This window comes from Electrophorus electricus, chromosome 17 (genome assembly GCF_013358815.1).
Source record: "Electrophorus electricus isolate fEleEle1 chromosome 17, fEleEle1.pri, whole genome shotgun sequence".
Taxonomy (NCBI): domain Eukaryota; kingdom Metazoa; phylum Chordata; class Actinopteri; order Gymnotiformes; family Gymnotidae; genus Electrophorus; species Electrophorus electricus.
Genome location: NC_049551.1, coordinates 13,823,935 through 13,849,842, shown reverse-complemented (window position 1 = coordinate 13,849,842; position 25,908 = coordinate 13,823,935). Strand labels below are relative to the sequence as shown.

The 25,908-nt window shown below is 36.9% G+C and overlaps 4 protein-coding genes across 4 annotated transcripts; all 4 read left to right on the top strand.

Annotated features, from left to right (window-relative positions):
• Positions 1-2,475: 2,475 nt before the first annotated feature.
• LOC118242864 (trace amine-associated receptor 6-like) lies at positions 2,476-3,480 on the top strand. The gene has a single exon (XM_035535799.1). The coding sequence runs from the start codon at positions 2,476-2,478 to the stop codon at positions 3,478-3,480; it is 1,005 nt and encodes a 334-aa protein (XP_035391692.1).
• Positions 3,481-7,761: 4,281 nt separating this feature from the next.
• On the top strand, positions 7,762-8,766 carry LOC118242863 (trace amine-associated receptor 6-like). The gene has a single exon (XM_035535797.1). The coding sequence runs from the start codon at positions 7,762-7,764 to the stop codon at positions 8,764-8,766; it is 1,005 nt and encodes a 334-aa protein (XP_035391690.1).
• A 4,279-nt stretch (positions 8,767-13,045) lies between these two features.
• On the top strand, positions 13,046-14,044 carry LOC118242890 (trace amine-associated receptor 6-like). Its single transcript, XM_035535979.1, has one exon. The coding sequence runs from the start codon at positions 13,046-13,048 to the stop codon at positions 14,042-14,044; it is 999 nt and encodes a 332-aa protein (XP_035391872.1).
• Positions 14,045-19,347: 5,303 nt separating this feature from the next.
• Positions 19,348-20,325, top strand: LOC113568230 (trace amine-associated receptor 13c-like). The gene has a single exon (XM_026996410.2). It carries the CDS (start codon positions 19,348-19,350, stop codon positions 20,323-20,325), a length of 978 nt encoding a protein of 325 aa, XP_026852211.2.
• Positions 20,326-25,908: the final 5,583 nt, after the last annotated feature.

The following is a 25,908-nucleotide window of genomic DNA, read 5'->3' as shown; positions in this document are numbered from 1 at the left end:
AAACTGTGAACTTGTGTATAAATAAAATTAATTAATTGTTTTTCCAAACTTGCAAAACCAATTTTATACAATTAAACTTTTGATATTTATGTTTTCAAAGTTTAAAAAAAAAAAAACCTGAAGAGATGAGTAGGATGAATTGACAGGTTTCAGTAAGTGTGTATTATCTCTTTTTATCTTAGTATATCAAATTTATGTACATGAATTAATGTATCTAAAGCAAATATCAGCAGATAGAAGGAGCTAGATATTTATAATTTTTGTCTAACCTATTCACGTATAACCTATAAAACAAGTCCTGCTATAAGACTGTATACACACTTTTATATGTATGCATTCAAGCCAAGTTTGTAAAAGGTCTTTTACTTGCTGGATCACATTTTTTTTTCTGTCAGATCAGAACTTGAACACTAAGTAATTGGTATGGCTGTCATTTAGATAGATAATATACATTAATTCCTCTCAAAATCCCTTAACATGCTTTATTTTATAAATGTTTTATCAAAGTATATTGTTACTGTAGAATTTAGGAGTCCTTATCTTTAAAATTGAATTTGTTTCCAGCACAGTTTTAATTTCAGACTTAACCTGACACCTGAAAAGCTGAGACCACTCCATGATATCTCTATCCTTCCTCTACAAAATCTCTTACTGTGACGAGGCAGGAAAAGTCAGATGCTAGAGGCAGATAAGAGGTTTGGGTTTTATTAGAATCCAGATCAGTAGTCGGTGAACATGCAATAGTCAGAGCCAGAAAGAAGAAGCCACGGATAATCACAGTCATGTAGATAAACAGTCCAGGACATAAACCAGAAGGCAAACAAAAACAGAACGGAAATCCCATCAAGAGAGCCATACATGATCCCCAGGCTGGTATACTGGTGTCTCTCCTCTGTGTCAATCTGTCCTTGGATGGAGGATGATATCCTGACATCAAACTTATTGCTACCCCAATGTGTTTAAAAAAGGTGGACCAGACTCGTGAAGCGAACTGAGGTCCTCGATCAGACAGGATGTCTTCAGGGATGCCAAAAAAGTAGAACACCTGATTGATAAGTGCCTCTGCGGTTTGAAAGGTGGTAGGTCCAGGGAAGGCAATGAAACTCACCCCATGTGATAAGCAATCTGCTACAGTCAGAATTTTAATATTTCCATTAGAGCAGGGTAGGTCAGTAATAAAATCCCCAGCTAGGTGTGACCAAGGCCTTTCAGGTATGGGTAGCAGCATAAGTTTACCTGCAGTTAGCGTCTTGAGGGTATTACTTTGACTGCACATTGAGCAGGAGGTGACATACGTGTGCACATTGCTCGTGAGCATTTCTCACCAATAACAACTAACAAAGAGTTGTCGAGTACAGGTTTCACTAGGATGACCTGTAGTGAGGGAAGAATAAGTCCAGGTTAATTGTCGATCTCGGCATGATACTGGTATGTACAGTTTCCCCACAGGACATTCAGCAGGTATTACTGTTTCTTTTGTTGCTTGATCGATTTCCTCATCAATCTCCCATCTTATAGATGCTATATACACCCATGTAGGAGGGATGGTTTCCTGAGTGTTGTGATCCTCCTCAGTGTACCCTAGGTGAAAGTGGGACAGGGCATCTGCTTTTGTATTGTGGGAACCTGGGCAATACAGGATCTTGAATTGAAATCGTGAGAAGAATAATGACCAACAGGCTTGTCGAGGGTTTAATTGTTTAGCAGAATGCATATACTCCAAATTACAATGGTCGGTAATAAATGTGAAGGGCTAGTTGTCCCCTTCCAACCAGTGCCTCCATTCTGCCAAAGCCAATTTTATGGCTAATAGCTCACATTTTCCTATCTCATAGTTCTGCATGGCCGAGGCCAGTTTACGGAAAAAGTACGCTAAATATGGTCTGTTGGAATTGTCATTCCTTTGTGACAAAACGGCTCCTACTCCTATGTTGGAGGTTTCTACCTCTACCACAAATGGGATGGAAAGATCAGGTTGTTTAAGAAGAGGAGCAGTGGTGAAAGCCCGTTTTAATCATTTGAATTGATTGAATGCTTGATCTGCCTCTTGGTTCCAGCGTATCTTTGTCACAGCTCCTTTGAGCAGGGCCATAAGAGGAGCTGCTATACTACTAAAGTTACTTTTACGATCCAAATAAAAGTTCGCAAAGCTGAGAAAACTGGAACTTATTTATTTAATAAGTAGTATGTGTTAAAAGGAAAGGAATACCTCAAAAACACATTGTTTGCAAAATGTGAGAGATTTAACTGTTAACACAAACTGTAAACACATTCACTCCTCTACTGGTCACCCCTGTAATGACATTGTTGAATATTAAGTGAATGATGCTGTGTAAAAAGTGGCCATTCATATGTTAGTAGGAGGATTCATACTTCAATATAAATACACAATCTGCAAAGACAAATTCATCAGTCCAGTACTGCTGAACAGCATATTATAAACAGCTCCAACTTGCATATCTGTAAATACTTAAGATGAATATCACAGAGGATCAACAAAACATGACAGTTGAGTACTGTTTTCCTGACAACAACTCATCATGCAGAAAGGAGGTCCGAACAGGCCCTGGAAATATAATTTTGTTTATTTTTCTGTCTTGTATCATTATATGCAATGTATTTTTGAACTTGCTTGTGATCTTGTCCATCTCTCACTTCAAGCAGCTCCATACTCCAATTAACCTACTCATCCTCTCTCTGGCTGTGGCTGATCTTCTCCTTGGACTTGTTTTCATGCCTGTAAATACAATGCAACTAAGAGACAGCTGTTGGTATCTTGGTAAAATGGCATGTATCATTTTTCTAGTAATCAATTGTATCTCAGCTTCAGCATCTGTGTGTAATATGGTTTTAATTGCAGTTGATAGGTACATTGCAGTCAGTGACCCTCTGTTATATTCCACTAAAGTTACAGTTTCTAAAATGTCTTTATGCATAATTCTAGGCTGGTCTTTTTCTCTTTTGTATGTCCTTGTATATTTGTACTTTAATGACCATCTCCTTCCATCTCAGGTCTTGAGCAGATGTCACGGCGAGTGCATTTTAATCGTAAAATCTTCCTTGGTGACCATTGATCTTGTGATTTCATTTATATGTCCATGTTCAGTTATACTCATCTTGTATTCAATCATTTTTACTTTAACAAGACGTCAAGCTAAAGCTGTGAGATCTGTGTTGAATGCTACCTCAAACAGACACAGAGCCAAAGTTTCTAAGTCTTCTAATTCTAAAGCAGCAAAAACACTGGGCATTGTTGTTTGTGTTTATCTTGCTCTCTGGATACCTTTTAGTCTATGTTCTCTGTTTGTTGAAAACATGACATCTTTGTCAGTGGTGTGGACTGTTCTTACCTGGCTTATATCCATCAATTCCTCTGTCAATCCTCTAATATATGCTATATTTTATCCATGGTTTAGATCATCAGCTAAGTACATTGTGACTTGCAGACTGTTTAAATTATCACCCTCAACATTCCATTAATTTTCAAAGCATATTTAATTTCAAACTTTATTCTCCTCAAAAGACTGAATCTGCTTCATATGATATAAATTACAAAAGCTGAAGAGATAAGTATGATGATTGCATGGGCTTCTGTAATTGTGTATTAAATTTGTATATTTTTTAAATCTTATTCTATTATAGTCATGCACATGAATTATATATATAAAGCAGATACCAGGAGCTAGGATATTTATACCTTTTGTCAAAGTTATCTTACGCAAATATATAAAACTGGTCCCACTATAAGACAGTATACATGTTATATGTATGCTAAGTTTGAAAAAGGTCTTTTAATTGCTGGATCCCATATTTTTATTAATCTGTCAGATAACAACTTGACCTCTAAGACATTGGTGTAGACTGCATTTGGATGGTTGTATACATTAATTCTTCTATGAATCCTTTATCATTTTTTTAATGTTCTAGATTATCAGATAAGTATATTGCTACTTGTAGAATTGGAAAATTCTATTTATGGTCTTTTTTTTAGAAATTGGTAGTCTGTTTTGAATCTTGTGACTTACCTTCTAAACAAAAGATTCTTGTGACATTTTGGCTCTTTTGAAGCCAGTGTTAGATGTTGATTCCATGTTGTTTTTAATTATAATACTGTTCACACTTTGCAGTAAAGTTATAATCAGATTTCAAGGGCAAAGTGTAGAGTATTCAAACTTGTTCTTCCTGAGGTCTCCTTGTCAGTGTTTTGAGAAGTTGGCCCCCCTTGACTAAAACCTTTCAATACACAAAATACTACAGCATATGTATAAAGAAAATCAGGTCAAATCATCCCATTTTTCTTCAGTACACACACACACTCACACACACAAACACACACACACACACACACACACACACACACACATCAGTGAAAATGCATGCACACACACACACACACACACACACACACACACATCAATCAAAACGTGCGCGCACACACACACACATACACACACAATGTTTTTCATTTTGGTGTGAAGGATGTGGCTGCTTTTTAAACACAATCTGCTGATATCAGGTTTAATCTTTCAAACATCCAGTCTTAAGTTGTTCTCCACCTCTAGTTTTGATGTGTTCTGTGGCTTCAGAACAACCAGTGCAGAGGATCCAACTTTGTATACATATAATGAACCACATGGCAATTATTCCAGTTGAATTATTCCAAACTCTGTTCCTATCCCTATTGCTTCACTTTCAGGTTTAGTAGACTATTACAATAATAGTTTATCTTCTGCGCATGATATCCTAGCCCCTGCAAAAAAAAACCAAAACAGGTTGTTTTATTTGTCCATAGTGCTCCTTGGTACCTGAATTACATCGAGGCATTAGAGGGTATACACCAAGCCCAGATGTTCTATTTATAAATAAAAGTATTTTGAGCATGTCCTTTACTACAAAATATTCTTTCTGTGCAAAAATATGTTATTATGCACACATTATTAGCATTAATGGTGAATGGAATACTAAGACACTTTTCTATACAGTGAAAAGTTTCTCGAAACATCTGAAATAAATATCAATACTAACCTCTCTAATGAACAATATTCTGCTTTTTTGAAATTTCTCAACTCCAAAATTAGCACAATTCCTGTGCAGTTGGCTCTTGATGCAATGGTGATTAAAGTTTTCATAAAGATCATTAGTACTTTTCACTGAAAGTTGCAATAATCAGATCAATTCTGAAATTAGAATTTTTAAATCCCAAACATAGTACAGAAATGGCTATGGTTAAGCTCACCAATGATCTTCTCTGTGCAGCTGATTCAGGTGTGCTTTCTATTTTAATTTTTACGTGTGCTCAGTGTAGCCTTTGATACAATATCATATCAGCTTCTTATGGAGCAGTTGGCTAGTATTGGACTCTGTGGCACTGTACATCAGTGGTTTGCTTCCTATCTTGCAGACAGGACACAGTTTGTACAGATTCAGAATTATTGGTCAGAAATCTCTACGGTTCATTGTGCTGTTACACAGGGTTCAGTGTTAGGCTCACTATTATTCATCATTTACCTTCTGCCTCTTGGCAATATTTTTCAGCATCTATGATGATCGGTTTCATTGTTATGCTGATGATATGCAGCTGTGTGTGTCCAATATGCCAACTTCTACTCTCTTTCAATACTCACACATCTTATTTCCATGATACACATATATGGATAACAAGCAATTATTTCAAATTCGATAGGAGTAAAACTGAGCTGTTTCCTATGGGATCTATATCTACACTTAAATTTTTTTATATTTGTACATTCCCTATGGCTGGAGCTATTATAACTGTCTTCGTAAAAGTTTACAGCCTTGGTGTTATTTTGGACAGTACACTCTGTTTTTCTAGTCATAAATTGTGTCTCCTTGGTTGTGTTTTTTTTTATTTATGAAATATTTCCAGACTACGACCTGTTTTAACACAACACTTTACTGAAGTCTTAGTCAAAATAATCCTAGTAGCCATTTCTGCAGCACGAATCCTTGGACATTACATGGTCTAAATCGGCTGACCATGTTACACCTTTGCTAATTCAATTTCATTGGCTCTCTGTAATCACAATGGATTAATGTAAACATTTTATTACTAACAATTAAAACTTCATAATCTTTCCCTTGTCTATCTTTCTTTCTCACATTCGCATAATGGCAAACAACAAGTATGCTTCTAGTGTTTCTCTTCAGAATTGCACTTTCCTACCATTACAAGAATATTTTAATGACATTCTTATTTTATTTAGTATCGAAGTGTATATACATAATAATGGGAGAATTTTAATGTGACTTTTTTTTCTTTAGTACCAAAGTGTACACAGTACATAATAACTATTATGAATGCCAGGAATCATGCTCAACCCCACACTGCCATGCCTACCTCTTCCCACACATGCCTCTAATCTGGTTCACCTGAATGCTAGCACACACCTGATCATTGTTTCTCCTCATCACTCCTCCCTTACTTAAGATCCCCTCCTTCACACTCACGTCGTACAGTATTGCCAACCTTATGTTGTGTAACAAGCGGTTCAGTTACGGTTTTGTCTTCCTGGTTTTTGACTCCTGCCTATGTTTCAGAGCTTGTCTTCTTTCTGACCCCTGGACACCCCCTGGACTCTGTACTGTGTTATCGATCTTGAAACAACCTAACTACCTGCCTGACCCCACTGATCTGTTTGATCTAAATAATAAAACCTCCTGCCTCTGGATCCTCTTCCTTGTTTGTGTGTGCAATCATTACAATAACTCTGTTATCAAGTCTCAAGTATCAAGTTTCTTTTGTTGCTTGCTCGATTTCCTCATCAATCTCCCATCTTATAGATGCTATATACACCCATGTAGGAGGGATGGTTTCCTGAGTGTTGTGATCCTCCTCAGTGTACCCTAGGTGAAAGTGGGACAGGGCATCTGCTTTTGTATTGTGGGAACCTGGGCAATACAGGATCTTGAATTGAAATCGTGAGAAGAATAATGACCAACAGGCTTGTCGAGGGTTTAATTGTTTAGCAGAATGCATATACTCCAAATTACAATTTGTCGGTAATAATTGTGAAGGGATAGTTGTCCCCTTCCAACCAGTGCCTCCATTTCGCCAAAGCCAATTTTATGGCTAATAGCTCACATTTTCCTATCTCATAGTTCTGCATGGCCGGGGCCAGTTTACAGAAAAAAAGTACGCAAAAAATGGTATGTTGGAATTGTCATTCCTTTGTGACAAAACGGCTCCTACTCCTATGTTGGAGGTGTCTACCTCTACCACAAATGGGATGGAAAGATCAGGTTGTTTAAGAAGAGGAGCAGTGGTGAAAGCCCCATTTAATCATTTGAATTGATTGAATGCTTTATCTGCCTCTTGGTTCCAGCGTATCTTTGTCACAGCTCCTTTGAGGAGGGCCATAAGAGGAGCTGCTATACTACTAAAGTTACTTTTAAGATCCAAATAAAAGTTCGCAAAGCTGAGAAAACTGGAACTTATTTATTTAATAAGTAGTATGTGTTAAAAGCAAAGGAATACCTCAAAAACACATTGTGTGCAAAATGTGAGAGATTTAACTGTTAACACTAACTGTAAACACTTTCACTCCTCTACTGGTCACCCCTGTAATGACATTGTTGAATATTAAGTGAATGATGCTGTGTAAAAAGTGGCCATTCATATGTTAGTAGGAGGATTCATACTTCAATATAAATACACAATCTGCAAAGACAAATTCATCAGTCCAGTACTGCTGAACAGCATATTATAAACAGCTCCAACTTGCATATCTGTAAATACTTAAGATGAATATCACAGAGGATCAACAAAACATGACAGTTGAGTACTGTTTTCCTGACAACAACTCATCATGCAGAAAGGAGGTCCGAACAGGCCCTGGAAATATAATTTTGTTTATTTTTCTGTCTTGTATCATTATATGCAATGTATTTTTGAACTTGCTTGTGATCTTGTCCATCTCTCACTTCAAGCAGCTCCATACTCCAATTAACCTACTCATCCTCTCTCTGGCTGTGGCTGATCTTCTCCTTGGACTTGTTTTCATGCCTGTAAATACAATGCAACTAAGAGACAGCTGTTGGTATCTTGGTAAAATGGCATGTATCATTTTTCTAGTAATCAATTGTATCTCAGCTTCAGCATCTGTGTGTAATATGGTTTTAATTGCAGTTGATAGGTACATTGCAGTCAGTGACCCTCTGTTATATTCCACTAAAGTTACAGTTTCTAAAATGTCTTTATGCATAATTCTAGGCTGGTCTTTTTCTCTTTTGTATGTCCTTGTATATTTGTACTTTAATGACCATCTCCTTCCATCTCAGGTCTTGAGCAGATGTCACGGCGAGTGCATTTTAATCGTAAAATCTTCCTTGGTGACCATTGATCTTGTGATTTCATTTATATGTCCATGTTCAGTTATACTCATCTTGTATTCAATCATTTTTACTTTAACAAGACGTCAAGCTAAAGCTGTGAGATCTGTGTTGAATGCTACCTCAAACAGACACAGAGCCAAAGTTTCTAAGTCTTCTAATTCTAAAGCAGCAAAAACACTGGGCATTGTTGTTTGTGTTTATCTTGCTCTCTGGATACCTTTTAGTCTATGTTCTCTGTTTGTTGAAAACATGACATCTTTGTCAGTGGTGTGGACTGTTCTTACCTGGCTTATATCCATCAATTCCTCTGTCAATCCTCTAATATATGCTATATTTTATCCATGGTTTAGATCATCAGCTAAGTACATTGTGACTTGCAGACTGTTTAAATTATCACCCTCAACATTCCATTAATTTTCAAAGCATATTTAATTTCAAACTTTATTCTCCTCAAAAGACTGAATCTGCTTCATATGATATAAATTACAAAAGCTGAAGAGATAAGTATGATGATTGCATGGGCTTCTGTAATTGTGTATTAAATTTGTATATTTTTTAAATCTTATTCTATTATAGTCATGCACATGAATTATATATATAAAGCAGATACCAGGAGCTAGGATATTTATACCTTTTGTCAAAGTTATCTTACGCAAATATATAAAACTGGTCCCACTATAAGACAGTATACATGTTATATGTATGCTAAGTTTGAAAAAGGTCTTTTAATTGCTGGATCCCATATTTTTATTAATCTGTCAGATAACAACTTGACCTCTAAGACATTGGTGTAGACTGCATTTGGATGGTTGTATACATTAATTCTTCTATGAATCCTTTATCATTTTTTTAATGTTCTAGATTATCAGATAAGTATATTGCTACTTGTAGAATTGGAAAATTCTATTTATGGTCTTTTTTTAGAAATTGGTAGTCTGTTTTGAATCTTGTGACTTACCTTCTAAACAAAAGATTCTTGTGACATTTTGGCTCTTTTGAAGCCAGTGTTAGATGTTGATTCCATGTTGTTTTTAATTATAATACTGTTCACACTTTGCAGTAAAGTTATAATCAGATTTCAAGGGCAAAGTGTAGAGTATTCAAACTTGTTCTTCCTGAGGTCTCCTTGTCAGTGTTTTGAGAAGTTGGCCCCCCTTGACTAAAACCTTTCAATACACAAAATACTACAGCATATGTATAAAGAAAATCAGGTCAAATCATCCCATTTTTCTTCAGTACACACACACACTCACACACACAAACACACACACACACACACACACACACACACACACAACAGTGAAAATGCATGCACACACACACACACACACACACACACACACACATCAATCAAAACGTGCGCGCACACACACACACATACACACACAATGTTTTTCATTTTGGTGTGAAGGATGTGGCTGCTTTTTAAACACAATCTGCTGATATCAGGTTTAATCTTTCAAACATCCAGTCTTAAGTTGTTCTCCACCTCTAGTTTTGATGTGTTCTGTGGCTTCAGAACAACCAGTGCAGAGGATCCAACTTTGTATACATATAATGAACCACATGGCAATTATTCCAGTTGAATTATTCCAAACTCTGTTCCTATCCCTATTGCTTCACTTTCAGGTTTAGTAGACTATTACAATAATAGTTTATCTTCTGCGCATGATATCCTAGCCCCTGCAAAAAAAACCAAAACAGGTTGTTTTATTTGTCCATAGTGCTCCTTGGTACCTGAATTACATCGAGGCATTAGAGGGTATACACCAAGCCCAGATGTTCTATTTATAAATAAAAGTATTTTGAGCATGTCCTTTACTACAAAATATTCTTTCTGTGCAAAAATATGTTATTATGCACACATTATTAGCATTAATGGTGAATGGAATACTAAGACACTTTTCTATACAGTGAAAAGTTTCTCGAAACATCTGAAATAAATATCAATACTAACCTCTCTAATGAACAATATTCTGCTTTTTTGAAATTTCTCAACTCCAAAATTAGCACAATTCCTGTGCAGTTGGCTCTTGATGCAATGGTGATTAAAGTTTTCATAAAGATCATTAGTACTTTTCACTGAAAGTTGCAATAATCAGATCAATTCTGAAATTAGAATTTTTAAATCCCAAACATAGTACAGAAATGGCTATGGTTAAGCTCACCAATGATCTTCTCTGTGCAGCTGATTCAGGTGTGCTTTCTATTTTAATTTTTACGTGTGCTCAGTGTAGCCTTTGATACAATATCATATCAGCTTCTTATGGAGCAGTTGGCTAGTATTGGACTCTGTGGCACTGTACATCAGTGGTTTGCTTCCTATCTTGCAGACAGGACACAGTTTGTACAGATTCAGAATTATTGGTCAGAAATCTCTACGGTTCATTGTGCTGTTACACAGGGTTCAGTGTTAGGCTCACTATTATTCATCATTTACCTTCTGCCTCTTGGCAATATTTTTCAGCATCTATGATGATCGGTTTCATTGTTATGCTGATGATATGCAGCTGTGTGTGTCCAATATGCCAACTTCTACTCTCTTTCAATACTCACACATCTTATTTCCATGATACACATATATGGATAACAAGCAATTATTTCAAATTCGATAGGAGTAAAACTGAGCTGTTTCCTATGGGATCTATATCTACACTTAAATTTTTTTATATTTGTACATTCCCTATGGCTGGAGCTATTATAACTGTCTTCGTAAAAGTTTACAGCCTTGGTGTTATTTTGGACAGTACACTCTGTTTTTCTAGTCATAAATTGTGTCTCCTTGGTTGTGTTTTTTTTTATTTATGAAATATTTCCAGACTACGACCTGTTTTAACACAACACTTTACTGAAGTCTTAGTCAAAATAATCCTAGTAGCCATTTCTGCAGCACGAATCCTTGGACATTACATGGTCTAAATCGGCTGACCATGTTACACCTTTGCTAATTCAATTTCATTGGCTCTCTGTAATCACAATGGATTAATGTAAACATTTTATTACTAACAATTAAAACTTCATAATCTTTCCCTTGTCTATCTTTCTTTCTCACATTCGCATAATGGCAAACAACAAGTATGCTTCTAGTGTTTCTCTTCAGAATTGCACTTTCCTACCATTACAAGAATATTTTAATGACATTCTTATTTTATTTAGTATCGAAGTGTATATACATAATAATGGGAGAATTTTAATGTGACTTTTTTTTCTTTAGTACCAAAGTGTACACAGTACATAATAACTATTATGAATGCCAGGAATCATGCTCAACCCCACACTGCCATGCCTACCTCTTCCCACACATGCCTCTAATCTGGTTCACCTGAATGCTAGCACACACCTGATCATTGTTTCTCCTCATCACTCCTCCCTTACTTAAGATCCCCTCCTTCACACTCACGTCGTACAGTATTGCCAACCTTATGTTGTGTAACAAGCGGTTCAGTTACGGTTTTGTCTTCCTGGTTTTTGACTCCTGCCTATGTTTCAGAGCTTGTCTTCTTTCTGACCCCTGGACACCCCCTGGACTCTGTACTGTGTTATCGATCTTGAAACAACCTAACTACCTGCCTGACCCCACTGATCTGTTTGATCTAAATAATAAAACCTCCTGCCTCTGGATCCTCTTCCTTGTTTGTGTGTGCAATCATTACAATAACTCTGTTATCAAGTCTCAAGTATCAAGTTTCTTTTGTTGCTTGCTCGATTTCCTCATCAATCTCCCATCTTATAGATGCTATATACACCCATGTAGGAGGGATGGTTTCCTGAGTGTTGTGATCCTCCTCAGTGTACCCTAGGTGAAAGTGGGACAGGGCATCTGCTTTTGTATTGTGGGAACCTGGGCAATACAGGATCTTGAATTGAAATCGTGAGAAGAATAATGACCAACAGGCTTGTCGAGGGTTTAATTGTTTAGCAGAATGCATATACTCCAAATTACAATTTGTCGGTAATAATTGTGAAGGGATAGTTGTCCCCTTCCAACCAGTGCCTCCATTTCGCCAAAGCCAATTTTATGGCTAATAGCTCACATTTTCCTATCTCATAGTTCTGCATGGCCGGGGCCAGTTTACAGAAAAAAAGTACGCAAAAAATGGTATGTTGGAATTGTCATTCCTTTGTGACAAAACGGCTCCTACTCCTATGTTGGAGGTGTCTACCTCTACCACAAATGGGATGGAAAGATCAGGTTGTTTAAGAAGAGGAGCAGTGGTGAAAGCCCCATTTAATCATTTGAATTGATTGAATGCTTTATCTGCCTCTTGGTTCCAGCGTATCTTTGTCACAGCTCCTTTGAGGAGGGCCATAAGAGGAGCTGCTATACTACTAAAGTTACTTTTAAGATCCAAATAAAAGTTCGCAAAGCTGAGAAAACTGGAACTTATTTATTTAATAAGTAGTATGTGTTAAAAGCAAAGGAATACCTCAAAAACACATTGTGTGCAAAATGTGAGAGATTTAACTGTTAACACTAACTGTAAACACTTTCACTCCTCTACTGGTCACCCCTGTAATGACATTGTTGAATATTAAGTGAATGATGCTGTGTAAAAAGTGGCCATTCATATGTTAGTAGGAGGATTCATACTTCAATATAAATACACAATCTGCAAAGACAAATTCATCAGTCCAGTACTGCTGAACAGCATATTATGAACAGCTCCAAATTGCATATCTGTAAATACTTAAGATGAATATCACAGAGTATCAGCAACACATGACAGTTGAGTACTGCTTTCCTGACAACAACTCATGCAGAAAGGAGGTCCGAACAGGCCCTGGAAATATAATTTTGTTTATTTTTCTGTTTTGTATCTCTGTATGCACTGTGTTTTTGAACTTCCTTGTGATCTTATCTATCTCTCACTTCAAGCAGCTCCATACTCCAACTAACCTACTCATCCTCTCTCTGGCTGTGGCTGATCTTCTCATGGGATTTGTTATGCCTGTGAATACAATGCAACTAAGAGACAGCTGTTGGTATCTTGGTAAAATGGCATGTACAGTTTTTTTTGTAATCAATTGGATCTCAGCTTCAGCATCTGTGTGTTATATGGTTTTAATTGCAGTTGACCGGTACATTGCAATCAGTGACCCTCTGTTATATTCCACTAAAGTTACAGTTTGTAAAATGTCTTTATTCATAATTCTAGGCTGGTCTTTTTCTCTCTTGTATATCCTCATCTTTTTGTACTTTAATGACCATCTCCTTCCATCTCAGATCTTGAGCAGATGCCATGGAGAGTGCATTTTAATCGTAAAATCTTCATGGGTGACCATTGATCTTGTGATTTCATTTATATGTCCATGTTCGGTTATTCTCATCTTGTATTCAATCATTTTTACTTTGGCAAGACGTCAAGCTAAAGCTGTGAGATCTGTGTTGAATGCTACCTCAAACAGACACAGAGACAAAGTTTCTAAGTCTTCTAATTCTAAAGCAGCAAAAACACTGGGCATTGTTGTTTGTGTTTATCTTGCTCTCTGGATACCTTCTAGTCTATGTTCTCTGTTTGTTGAAAACATGACATCTTTGTCACTGGTGTCGACTGTTCTTACCTGGCTTATATCCATCAATTCCTCTGTCAACCCTCTAATATATGCTATATTTTATCCATGGTTTAGAGCATCAGCTAAGTATATTGTGACTTGTAGACTGTTTAAATTATCACCTTCAACATTCCATTAATTTTCAGAGCATATTTAATTACAAATGACATACATATTTTAATTTATTTATTTACACAAAAGCTGAAGAGATGAGTATGATGATTGGATGGCTTTCTGTTAGTGTGTATTAACCTTTTTAATTTTTAAAAATTGTGTTTTCTTATAATTATGTGCATGCATTATATATAAAACAAATATCAGGAGCTAGGATATTTATACCTTTTGTCAAAGTTAGCTTATGCACATATATAAAACAGTTCCCATCATAACACAGTGTATACACTATGTTATATGTATGCATGTATGCAAGTTTGAAAAAGGTCTTTTACTTGCTGGATCTCATATTTTTATTACTCTTTCATATAACAACTTGATCTCTGAGACCTGGGTACAGATTGCATTTGGATGGATTGTATACATACATTCCACTGTGAATGCCTTAATATTTGATTTCTTTGATTAATGTTCAAGACCATTAGCTAAGTATATTGCTACTTGTAGAATTTTGGAATATTTATCTTTAAAATGGAATTTGTTTCCAGGGCATTTTTAATTTCAGACATAACCTGACCTCTGTCCTTGCTCAAAAAAGTTGCTCACTTTTTATTATCACGTTTTATTATTTATTTTGCTTGATTTGTTATTTATTTCGCTGGTTGTTGGTGTGTCTTGTAAAGAACAGTAAATTGCCTGTATCACAATATAATCACAATGTCTTTGAAAAATTCTATTTTTGGTCCTTTTTTTAGAAATTCAGTCTGTTTTGATAATTGTGATTTACCTTCTAAATACGTTTCTTGTGACAATCAGCTTTGGAGAGCATAGTGCAGAGTATTCAAACTTGTTCCTCCTGAGGTCCCCTTGCTAGTATTTTGAGAAATTGACTCCCCCCCACCCCCACCCCGTCCCCAGAACTAAAACTTGCCCACATACAAAATACTGAAGCATGTAAATAAAGAAAATCAAGTCAAATCCCCATTTGTCCAGAGTTTTATTGTCTATTATTAACTGGCTAACAAAATTAAATAAAAAACAGCAATGACAAAAAGAGTCTCTCCCTTATTCAGCACATATGAACATAACACATGCTCCTACTCTGAATTACTTTCTCAACCCATCCAAAAAAATGTTACAGTGCTGAATGTCAATGGTGAAGGTGGCATGAAGGCCAAACTAAAAAAAGATAACAATAGACCTCTTTGTATACAAGTTTTATTTTAAGTAGATATGCATGCACACACACACACACACACACACACACACACACACACACACACACACACACACACACACACACACACACACACACACACACACACACACACACACACACACAAACACAGTTTTCCATATAAAAATGTTTGAGTTACTTACTCATTTTGGTATGAAAGATGTGGCTGCTTTTTTTTAATCAAGTTTAATCTTTCAAACAGCCAGTCTTAAATTGTTCTTCACCTCCAGTTTTTATCTGTGCTTTGGCACAGATTTAAAAGCACCTTTTTGTGAGTTCAATTCACTCAATTTCCATGCAAAAAACATTTCTTTTTTTTTTGTTTTACTGAAAGATGACCATGCTTCATGTCTAAATGTTACTTTAGTTTTGCTGCTGTCAAGCTGTCGTTAGCAAAAGTACCTGCACAGATTACACACTGTGGCCTTATCTCCCCACATACTTTGATGTAAGTAAGCCCATATATTAAATAATATTCATCATTTTGTCTCTTTTAAATATGTGTTGTCTTTTTCTAATTTTAGTGATTTTCTGAAAATGAAATCGGTTCATTTTGGAAATTTTGACTCATCGCCAGTTGAACACATGACACTAAATCAACATGTGGCACTTATTTTGACTAAAAATAAAATAAACTCATGAAAATATATAGATAAAGAACTAATAGATCATGGTTGGTTAACCAATACAATGAAGTCATGCTGTCAGCTTACCTATATGACATTGAGTGAGGCAAAGAAAGATGCAAGCATAGTGATGAGCGACATTTATTTTGGACAAATCAATGATTGACTAATTACAGAGACCAAGGTCAAGAGCTAGTCAGGTGACAGAGCAGCCAGTGCTTTCAGAGGTATAGCATCACCATCTTTGCAACAGTGCATGGCGACACCCTCCTGAGAGCAGTGCATGGCCACACCTTCTTAGGAGCAGGACTAATTGGTGCAAGAGGCAGGGTATCAGATTAAAAAAACAACCCCCCCCCCCCCCCCCAAACAAAATGGGGCTGCTAGGTCCATGTGCAGTGGTGCAGAAACAACCAGGATGAAATGTACACATTGCTAAGTTCAGTGTGAGAGAAGCCTCTGTGAAATTTACAGCAAATAATCCACTCAACAACTTTTCAAATGTAGTCTGAGCATGTTTCATACCTAAAGCAATCACAGTGTATTGAAAAAAAAATCATCAGTTGTCACAAAGCAGCAATTGTTTCTGCTTGCTTTGTTAGATGGACTGGCCAATAACATTTTAAAGATCTAACTTTGACACATTGAGTGGAACCAACACTGTCAAAACAGTCATTATGTTAGGTAATGGAAAACAATCTGAATAGGTCATGACGATAATCTTGCAATAGCCAATACAAAATGCCTGTGTACATTTGTGACCTTTGAATATTTGAGGCTTTAGTGGGTCATTCCTTTTATATACATATCTGAGAGTAATAGGAAACCAGGCACATCAATTAAAATATATGTATTTCTCTTTTTTAAACTTCCAGCTGTACTCATACACTTGTAGTACACACAAAATAGGGTACACATAATATGGCAGTGGTTGTTTCGAAATTTTAAAAAATGACCAAAAAAATTACTATGCCGCCAACACTGTAAAACATTACTTTAATTTGTAAAGGATTACAAATAGAATGAATCTTCTAAAATTATCTTTGGCCTGTTGTGCCTGTACTTACTTTGTTCATGTGTGCTAAACTCCAGAACACATAGGCTAAATACTGGACATTACTGTGCTCACTCACAGTGCCTACACAAACAAGCAAAACAAAAATAGGAACATATTCACTTTTCATTGACCGTATACAGTTATTTTGCATTTCTCTTATTACAAAACCATCAACAAACTAGATTAAAATAAAATCACAAAATGGCTGCCTTACCGTTTGTCTTAAACAGATACAAATGTTAATGGAAGGCTAACCTGCTACACTGATGGAAATTTCCCCATGCACCAATACACACCTTTAGCTTACACCTCATCCACACACACATAAAATCATTCAGAATCCCTTAGTTACACGGTAAAACAAATCTTAAATCTTTACCGTGTTGGTAAATACATAATCCCAGGTTTTTCACCTTTTTCCTCACCACTCACAAAATGGCAGCTCACAGAATTAAAATTTTCATTGTTCTTATTTCTTAGTGTATATGTTAATCCCGCTTGTTATCATGATGCCACCACCTGCTGGTTTTAAAGATACCACGACCTATTTGCACAACCACCTTTGTGTCAGCACAACTAGTAATCATCTGGTTACAGTACATTTGGAACAGAATACAAGGTGATCACCTGGGTCTACATCTAAATTGTTTTTCAGAAGATACGTCACCTCTTTCTACATGTGTACTCATTGCTTCATGGACACATCAATGTTGTGAGTAAGCGCATGTGTCTGGGTTGGTGTATCAGAGAATAAATCTCTATATTGTTCAATGACCTTTGCAATATCTTGATAATCATTGCTAATATACAATGAAACATTAGGCAGGTTTTCTAAAATCAGTATACAAGCACATACAGTTGGAGCACCAGAAAAAGGTAATCTACAGAAAGCTGGGAAGGAACTGCAACCAGAAGCATCACTACAATCCTTTCTTGACATGGCATACTCAAGGCTTTCATTTTTGATTGGGCATTCGAATGATGTAATGAGGGTCTTGTGTCTGTTTGATAAGGTCCATAAAATTTTGGTTACAAAGATGATCCATGTAGAGACAATAAAACTAAAATCTGGTCACTTGGCTGGAAAGAACTTGAAACGGCATGTTTATCTAAACATCTTTGTCTGAGAAGACTTCAAACATACTCTTAGCAACAATAAAACCATCAAGAAATATTTCTCTAGAATCACTCACATAATTAAGCAGATGCTTCAATGAAGGAACATCAGATGATAACCATCTATTTTTCAGTAATTTTAAATGACATCTTACAGTTGAACTGGACTGAAACCAAGTGACATCTGAAATGCCTCTCAGCACTCAGTACTATTGGAACTCCTTTGGTCCAATCGTGACCCCACTCAAAACAATACTATGAATCATTGACTTAAGTGTTTTGTGAAATTGCTCCAAAACACCATTGGATGGGATGAGTGATGGAATCTGGGCTTCCACTCGGGTCACAGACAGGTATGTCGCCAATCTGACAATATGGCAGCAATTGTGGCCTGTCCGACACTAAATACCAAAAGGTAGTGACAGCTGGCCAATAGAGGGTGCTAGTGTGCCACCCACCCTGGAGGAAATTGTTTGTTATTTTAGGGATTCTAACCTTCCTAACCTTAGGGATAGGAAGAACTTCTTTACCTGTTGGTCATTACCCAAAATAAAAGTTATGCTGTCAACTGGCAATTGTGAACATAATCTTAGCTCAATTTTCCCAGCAATTATGTCAGACAATAAATAAACAGTGCAAAGAGATATTAACATATGCCATTCCTATATCTCAAACTGCTGTAAAAACAAATGGTCTATGCCAGTATGATGCAGAACTGTCACAGTTTGTCCTCCATAATCTCTGATATTGATACAAAACCTTGTAAACAAGTGATTTTCTCTGAAGCCCTTTTCATAACTGCTATACTAACACACCTTTGGAGGAGAAACAGACTAGATTAGTGTTTGGGCTTCATCAAATATATTTATTTTTTGTGTTTTGTTTATTTCAAAATCCAGCAGTGGGAGATCAGGTGACTGAGTTTGCTACAATAAAAATATATGTTTGCATTTATTTAATATTTGGTAGTGTGTTTACGGCAAAGAAATACCTCAAAAAATACCTTTTATACAAAACATGATAGATGTCAAATGTACTTGAACTATGACACTGAATGTTAACTTTAACTGTAAACACTTCCACTCCCCTACTGGTCACCACTGTATTGACATTGTTGAATATTAAGTGAATGATGCTGTGTACATAGTGACCATTCACATGTTAGTAGGAGGATTCATACTTCAATATAAATACACAGTCTGCAGACAAATTGAAAGAAAAATAAATCAGTCCAGTTCTGCTGAACAGCATATTATGATCAGCTCCAACTGGTATATATGTAAATACCTAAAATGAATGTCATAGAGTATCAGCCAAACATGACAGTTGAGTACTGCTTTCCTGACAACAAGTCATCATGCACAAAGGAGGTCCGAACAGGCCCTGGACATATATTTTTGTTTAGTTTTCTGTCTTGTATATCTGTTTGCACTGTGTTTTTTAACTTGCTTGTAATCTTATCTATCTCTCACTTCAACCAGCTCCATACTCCTACCAATCTACTCATCCTCTCTCTGGCTGTGGCTGATCTTCTCGTGGGACTTGTTGTTATGCCTGTGAATATGATGCGACTAAGAGACACTTGTTGGTATCTTGGTGAAATGGCTTGTACATTTTTTCTAGTAATCAATTTTCTCTCAGTGTCCGCATCTATGTGTAATATGGTTTTCATTGCAGTCGATCGGTACATTGCTGTCAGTGACCCTCTGCTATATTCCACTAAAGTCACAGTTTGTAAAATGTCTTTATTCATAATTCTAGGCTGGTCTTTTTCTCTCTTGTATGTCCTCATCTATTTGTACTTTAATGACCATCTCCTTCAGTCTCAAATCTTGAGTAGATGCCACGGAGAGTGTATTTTAATCATAACATCTTCATGGGTCACCATTGATCTTGTGTTTTCATTTATATGCCCATGTTCAGTTATATTCATCTTATATTCAATCATTTTTTCTTTGGCAAGACGTCAAGCTAAAGCTGTGACGTCTGTGTTGAATGCTACCTCAAACAGACACAGAGACAAAGTTTCTAAGTCTTCTAATTCTAAAGCAGCAAAAACACTGGGCATCGTTGTTTTTGTTTATCTTGCTCTCTGGATACCTTTTTATTTATGTTCTCTGACAGTTGAAAACATTCCATATTCATCACTTGTTTGGACTGTTCTTGCCTGGCTTATATTCATCAATTCTTCTCTCAATCCCCTAATATATGCTATATTTTATCCATGGTTTAGAGCATCAGCTAAGTACATTGTGACTTGTAGACTTTAATTTATCATCAACAGTTAGTTTATTTCCAGAGCATATTTAATTTTCAATTTTGTTCTCCTCAAAGGACTGAGACTGCATCAGATTAACTATGTGCCTGAGAAGATTTTTAAACTAGGATTTTAGAGAGGATTCAGTAGGATTCAGCTGGCAAAATGATCCAGAAAAGAATAAATAGCAAAAATTGGGAACTTGTGTATAAATAAAATAAATGAATTGTTTTTCCAAACTTTTGAAAAATGTTATACATTTAAACTTTTGATATTTATGTTTTCAATGTTTCAAAAATTAAAGAGATGAGTAAGATGAATGGACAGGTTTCTGTAAGTGTGTATTAATTAATGTATTTAAAGCAAATATCAGAAGTTATCAGGAGCTGCATACTTATTCCTTTTGTCAAACGTAGCTTATTCACATATATAAAACAAGTCCTGCTATAAAACAGTGTACACACTGTTATATGTATGCATGCAAGCTAAGTTTTAAAAAGCTATTTTACTTGCTGGTTTGCATTTTTTTTTCTCTGTCAGATAACAACTTGAACTTGAAGTAATTGCTATGGCTGGCATTTAGATACATAATATACATTAAATCCTCTCTAAATCCCTGAACATGCTTTATTTTATCAATGTTCCATAGAATTCCGTAAAATTTAGTATTCCTTATCTTTAAGACTGAATTTGTTTTCTGAACATTTTTAATTTCAGATTTATCCTGACACCTGAAAAGATGAGATCACTTCATAACATCTCTTGCTCTACAAAATCTCTTACTATTACAAAGCAGGCAAAGTCTGATGCTAGCCGAGAAGAGGTACGGGTTTTATTAGAATCCAGATCAGTATTCAGTGAACAAGCAATGAACAGAGCTAGAAAGATGAAGCCAGGGATAATCACAGTCATGAAGTTAAACAGGCCAGGACGTAATCCAGAAGGCAAACAAAAACAGAACAGAAATCCCATGTAGAGAGCCATACGTGATCTCCAGGCTGGTATTCTGGGGTCTCTCCTCTGTATCAATGTGCTAGTTCCTTATAGCATTCCTTGGAGGATGATATCCTCACATCAAACTTATGGCAACCCCAATGAGTTCAAAAAAGGTGGACCAGACTCGTGAAGTGAACTGAGGTCCTCGATCAGACAGGATGTCTTCAGGGATGTCAAAAAATGTGGAACACCTGATTGAACAGTGCCTCTGCGGTTTCAAAGGCAGTAGGTCCAGGCAATGCAATGAATCTCACCCCATGCGAAAATTGATCTGCTACAGTCAGAATTGTAATATTTCCATTAGAGCAGGGTAGGTCAGTAATAAAATGCACAGCTGGGAGTGACCAAGGCCTTTCAGGTATGGGTAGCAGCACAAATTTACCTGCAGTTAGGGTCTTGAGGGTATTACTTGGACTGCACACTGAGCAGGAGGCAACATACGTGTTATTTCTCACCAATAACAACTAACAAGGAGTTGTCGAGTACGGGTTTCACTGGGATGACCTGTAGTGAGGGAAGAATAAGCCCAGGTTAATTGTCAATCTCGGCATGATACTGGTATGTACAGTTTTCCCACAGGACATTCAGCAGGTATTACTGTTTCTTTTGTTGCTTGCTTGATTTCCTCGTCAATCTCCCATCTTATAGACACTACATAGGAAGGATGGTTTCCTAAGTGATCTTCCTCCATCTTCTCTAGGTGAAAGCAGAACAGGGCATACACTTTTGTATTGCGGGAACCTAGTGATACAGGATCTTGAATTGAAATCAAAAGAATAATGATCAACAGGCTTGTCAAGGATTTAATCGTTTGGCAGTGTGCATATACTCCAAATCGCAGTGGTCGGTAAGGGATGGTTGGCCCCTTCCAACCAGTGCCTCCATTCCTCAAATGCCAATTTTCCTGCTATGGTTAACTACTTATCCTAAAAATGTCATAGAGGTGAGATGGACTTCATATTTTTCACCTTTAACATACAGTCTGCTGTCCAGAAGAGTCTTGAGTATTGAGCATGGGTTTCTCAATCCGGAGAGTAGATTAGGAGGTCGTTGATGTATGCCATACGTATTTTCCAATGAACTCATGAAGGCCATCATTAATGAAGGCTTGAAAGACTGAAGGTGCTACACTGAGGCCATAAGGAATAAACTTGTACTCATAGTGACCCCTGGTGGTCATGAATGCGGTTTTCCACTCATCGCCTTTTTTTATGCAAACCAGATTGCACGCACTATGAAGGTCTAACTTAGTGAAATATTTGGCCTCTCTTAAGTGCTACTCGGATGAGTGGTAAAGGGTAAGCATACATCTTAGATATTTGGTTGAGCTTGTGGTAATCTATGCGTGGGCGGAGACTGCCGTCCTTCTTCTTTACAAAAAAGAAGCTTGATGCCATAGGGGAAGTGGAAGGCTGAATGAATCACTGTCTCAATGCTTCTTTAATGTGGTTTCTATGGCTCCCTCTTCCTCTTGGGTGAGGAGATATATGCATGCTTTGGAGCTAAAGTGGAGCACGCTAAAGTGGCTCCTTCAAGAAGTTTGATGGCACAATCATATGAATCGTGAGGGGGTAGCAAGGTGACTCTTTTTTACTGAATACTGCAGCAAGACCTTGATATTCACTTGGAACGGATCAGACATAGTCACTGGATGGGCTCTCTGTAGTGGTGAAACACAGGTTGATTGTGGGAAATTATAAACTATTCTAGTAACAGTGTGAAGAACCATGAAAGATCTCTTTTTGTGATCATGAAATACTGAGGTTGTGTTGCTCTAACCATGACAGGCCTAGAATAACCAGGAAGGATGCTTCAATAAGCAGATATGACATAAGTTCAGAATGAAGCACACTGGTAGGGGGTATGATGGGTTTAGTGCAAAGTGTCATGGACACAGCTCCTACTGGAGCCCCATCTAGTTCAGCCAGGTGAAGGGTCAACAGGAAAGTCCAGTTCTTGTATCAGACGGGTGTGTATGAAATTACCCTTTGCTCCAGAATCAATTAGGGCTGTGAACATAGAGAACAGACAATGAGAACTAACCCAGACAGGTATCGTGAATGATTTAGAGACCAATCCCTTTGTGGGTAAGCTCACTACTTTAGAGTGTAGCTTGGAATCGTGTGTTCTCGAGGAGTCGGGGTAGCAAACCTGTTGGGTCTGATACAGCATTCCCTGAGTACATGTCCAGAAGACCCACAATATAGGCATAGGCCCTCCTGGAAGCATTGTCTCCTTTCCTCTGCAGTGAGATGAGAGGAAACACACGGCATTGGTTCTGCGATATTCTCCCATTGGTACACCAATCTTGTTCCAGGAGTAGGGTAAGTGAGATAGGTATGGCTTGTTCTATGCAGACTCCGTTCTTGGAGGAAATGGTCTAAATGGATGGCCAGATGAATAAATTGATCGAGATTAAGCTCATCATCCCTGCAGGCTAATTCATGCAGAACCTCTGACTTCAAACCATTATCCCATGTCATTCCAGCCACTACCAGCAGCAAAAGCATACTTCAACATGGAGCGAGTGCCTTGACGAAGCTTATTGAGCATCACTCCACAGGCTCTCCCCTTGTGAGGGTGATCAAACATAGCCTTGAACTGAATGAGAAATTCCTTGCAAGACAACACCTGTATGTTTACCCAAATGGCTGTAGCCCAATCCAGTGCTGTCTTTGTAAAATGTGAGGTGAGGAATGCTATTTTAGCTTGGATAGAACAGGGAGGGATGCTGCTAATATACAGAATGCATTTTAGCAAAAAACTCTTGACACTTGTTTGGGGAGCCATCATATTTGTTACGTTTATTTACAGGTACCACAGGGTGAGTACCAATAGGAGGGGTAGTAGATGCTGGGCACTCTAATTTACAAAGTGTTATCCCCGTATAGGGGCCAAGTGAAGACTGCATGTCCACAGGACAGCCAGACCAAGGGATGCTCAGCGACCACTGCACCCCCTAAAAAATTAATCCAAGGAAGCCCCCCTATGTGGAGTCCACAGTGATGAGAATGTCAGGTGGCAATGGGGCAAGGGAAGCTGGGACCACATACAGTGGGGCAGGATGGCAAAGAGCAGGACAGTTGTGAATGGGATGATCGTAAGAGGGGAAAAGTCAGTTTTCCAACCCAAGCTATGTCATGGCTACTAGTCTAAGCCTTAGAGGCCATAACATAAAGGAAAACTGAACCACTGAGTGGAATAAATGTAAAAACGTACTGAGAAAAATGGCAGTGTGGTGAAGAATAAAAAGAAAATAAGGCATAAATATGTCTCAGATGTAGCCCCTCCCTCAAAGAAAGAAAATAATCTGAGAATGAACCTTTTTACTAAGCTAAAGAGTATCAATGAGTACATCCTTGGACCCATATTTATGTGGGATTCCAGGTTGGTGTCTCTGAAATGGCAGTGCCCATCACATTGACCTCTAGATTGAGTTGTGCATTCAGTTTAAAAATGTAAGAGGGTTATGGTTTTGAGTTTGGAACTAACATATACTTCAAAATAGTGTAGGGCCAACAGCAGTGCTAATGTTTGTTTCTCTGTGCTTGAAAAGTTAATTTGGTATTTTTTGAATTTCCTTCATGGTAAATCCCGATGTTTTCCTCCTGCAAGAAGATCATGTTGATTCCCTGCTAATTCCCTGCTAATAGCATCAACGTCCAGTGTAGAAGTGTAATTGAAACATTTGCTGACACTGACATTCTATGGACCAAAGAAAAGGACAAGATACATGGAGTAAATTAGTGAAGAGAAACAAAACAAAACCCTCTATGCCTAAGAAGCATTGAAACTCATACTTAGTTGTAAGAGGAGAAAACAAGAAATTGCCTCGATTTCTGCCTCTAATGCTCAAACACAATTTGGGAATTATTTTCCCAAATACATAATTTGGGAATTCATAATCAAGGCCTTTTCAATATATATATATATATATATATATATATATATATATATATATATATATATATATATATATATATATATATATATATATATATATATATAGAGCTAGGTTCAACATGAGATAAACTTTTGTGAAACGTATAAAAATAAAATGTCTAAACGCTCCGACAATAAGATAAGATCTAACTTGAATAAGATAAGATCTAACAAGGTCACATAGTGACCAGAGACATCATACAATCAATACAGTCATATGAGGCAGTGGAAAATAATTTAAATGGGTCACCTTGTCAATCTTGTGATGCAGTAATGCAACACTTTCAGACCTTCCAAGTTCCTTCCAAGTATGCCTCTAGTGGCTTACAGCATATTTTCACTTACACTTTCCAAATAATACATGAGAATTTTAATGAAATTTAATTTTTTTCAGTACCGAAGTGTATACAATACATAATAATAGGATAATTTTATTGTGATATTTTTTGGGGTTTTTTAGTACCAAAGTGTATACAATAAACATTAACTCAAGTACAAGTGGGGTGGTAATTTTGTCTGAGGAGGAACTTGTTAACCTAGCATATGTTAATGTAGTTTATGTGACAGATAAAGAGAATACTGAGGTTGAGAAATGGGTGTTATTATCTTGCTGGTATATATCGTTTTTTTCCTAATAACATCTGGGTTAACATTAAAT

Coding starts and splice junctions, on each gene's coding strand:
- LOC118242890 (XM_035535979.1), top strand. CDS start 13,046: ATGAATATCACAGAGTATCAGCAACACATGACAGTTGAGTACTGCTTT.
- LOC113568230 (XM_026996410.2), top strand. CDS start 19,348: ATGAATGTCATAGAGTATCAGCCAAACATGACAGTTGAGTACTGCTTT.
- LOC118242864 (XM_035535799.1), top strand. CDS start 2,476: ATGAATATCACAGAGGATCAACAAAACATGACAGTTGAGTACTGTTTT.
- LOC118242863 (XM_035535797.1), top strand. CDS start 7,762: ATGAATATCACAGAGGATCAACAAAACATGACAGTTGAGTACTGTTTT.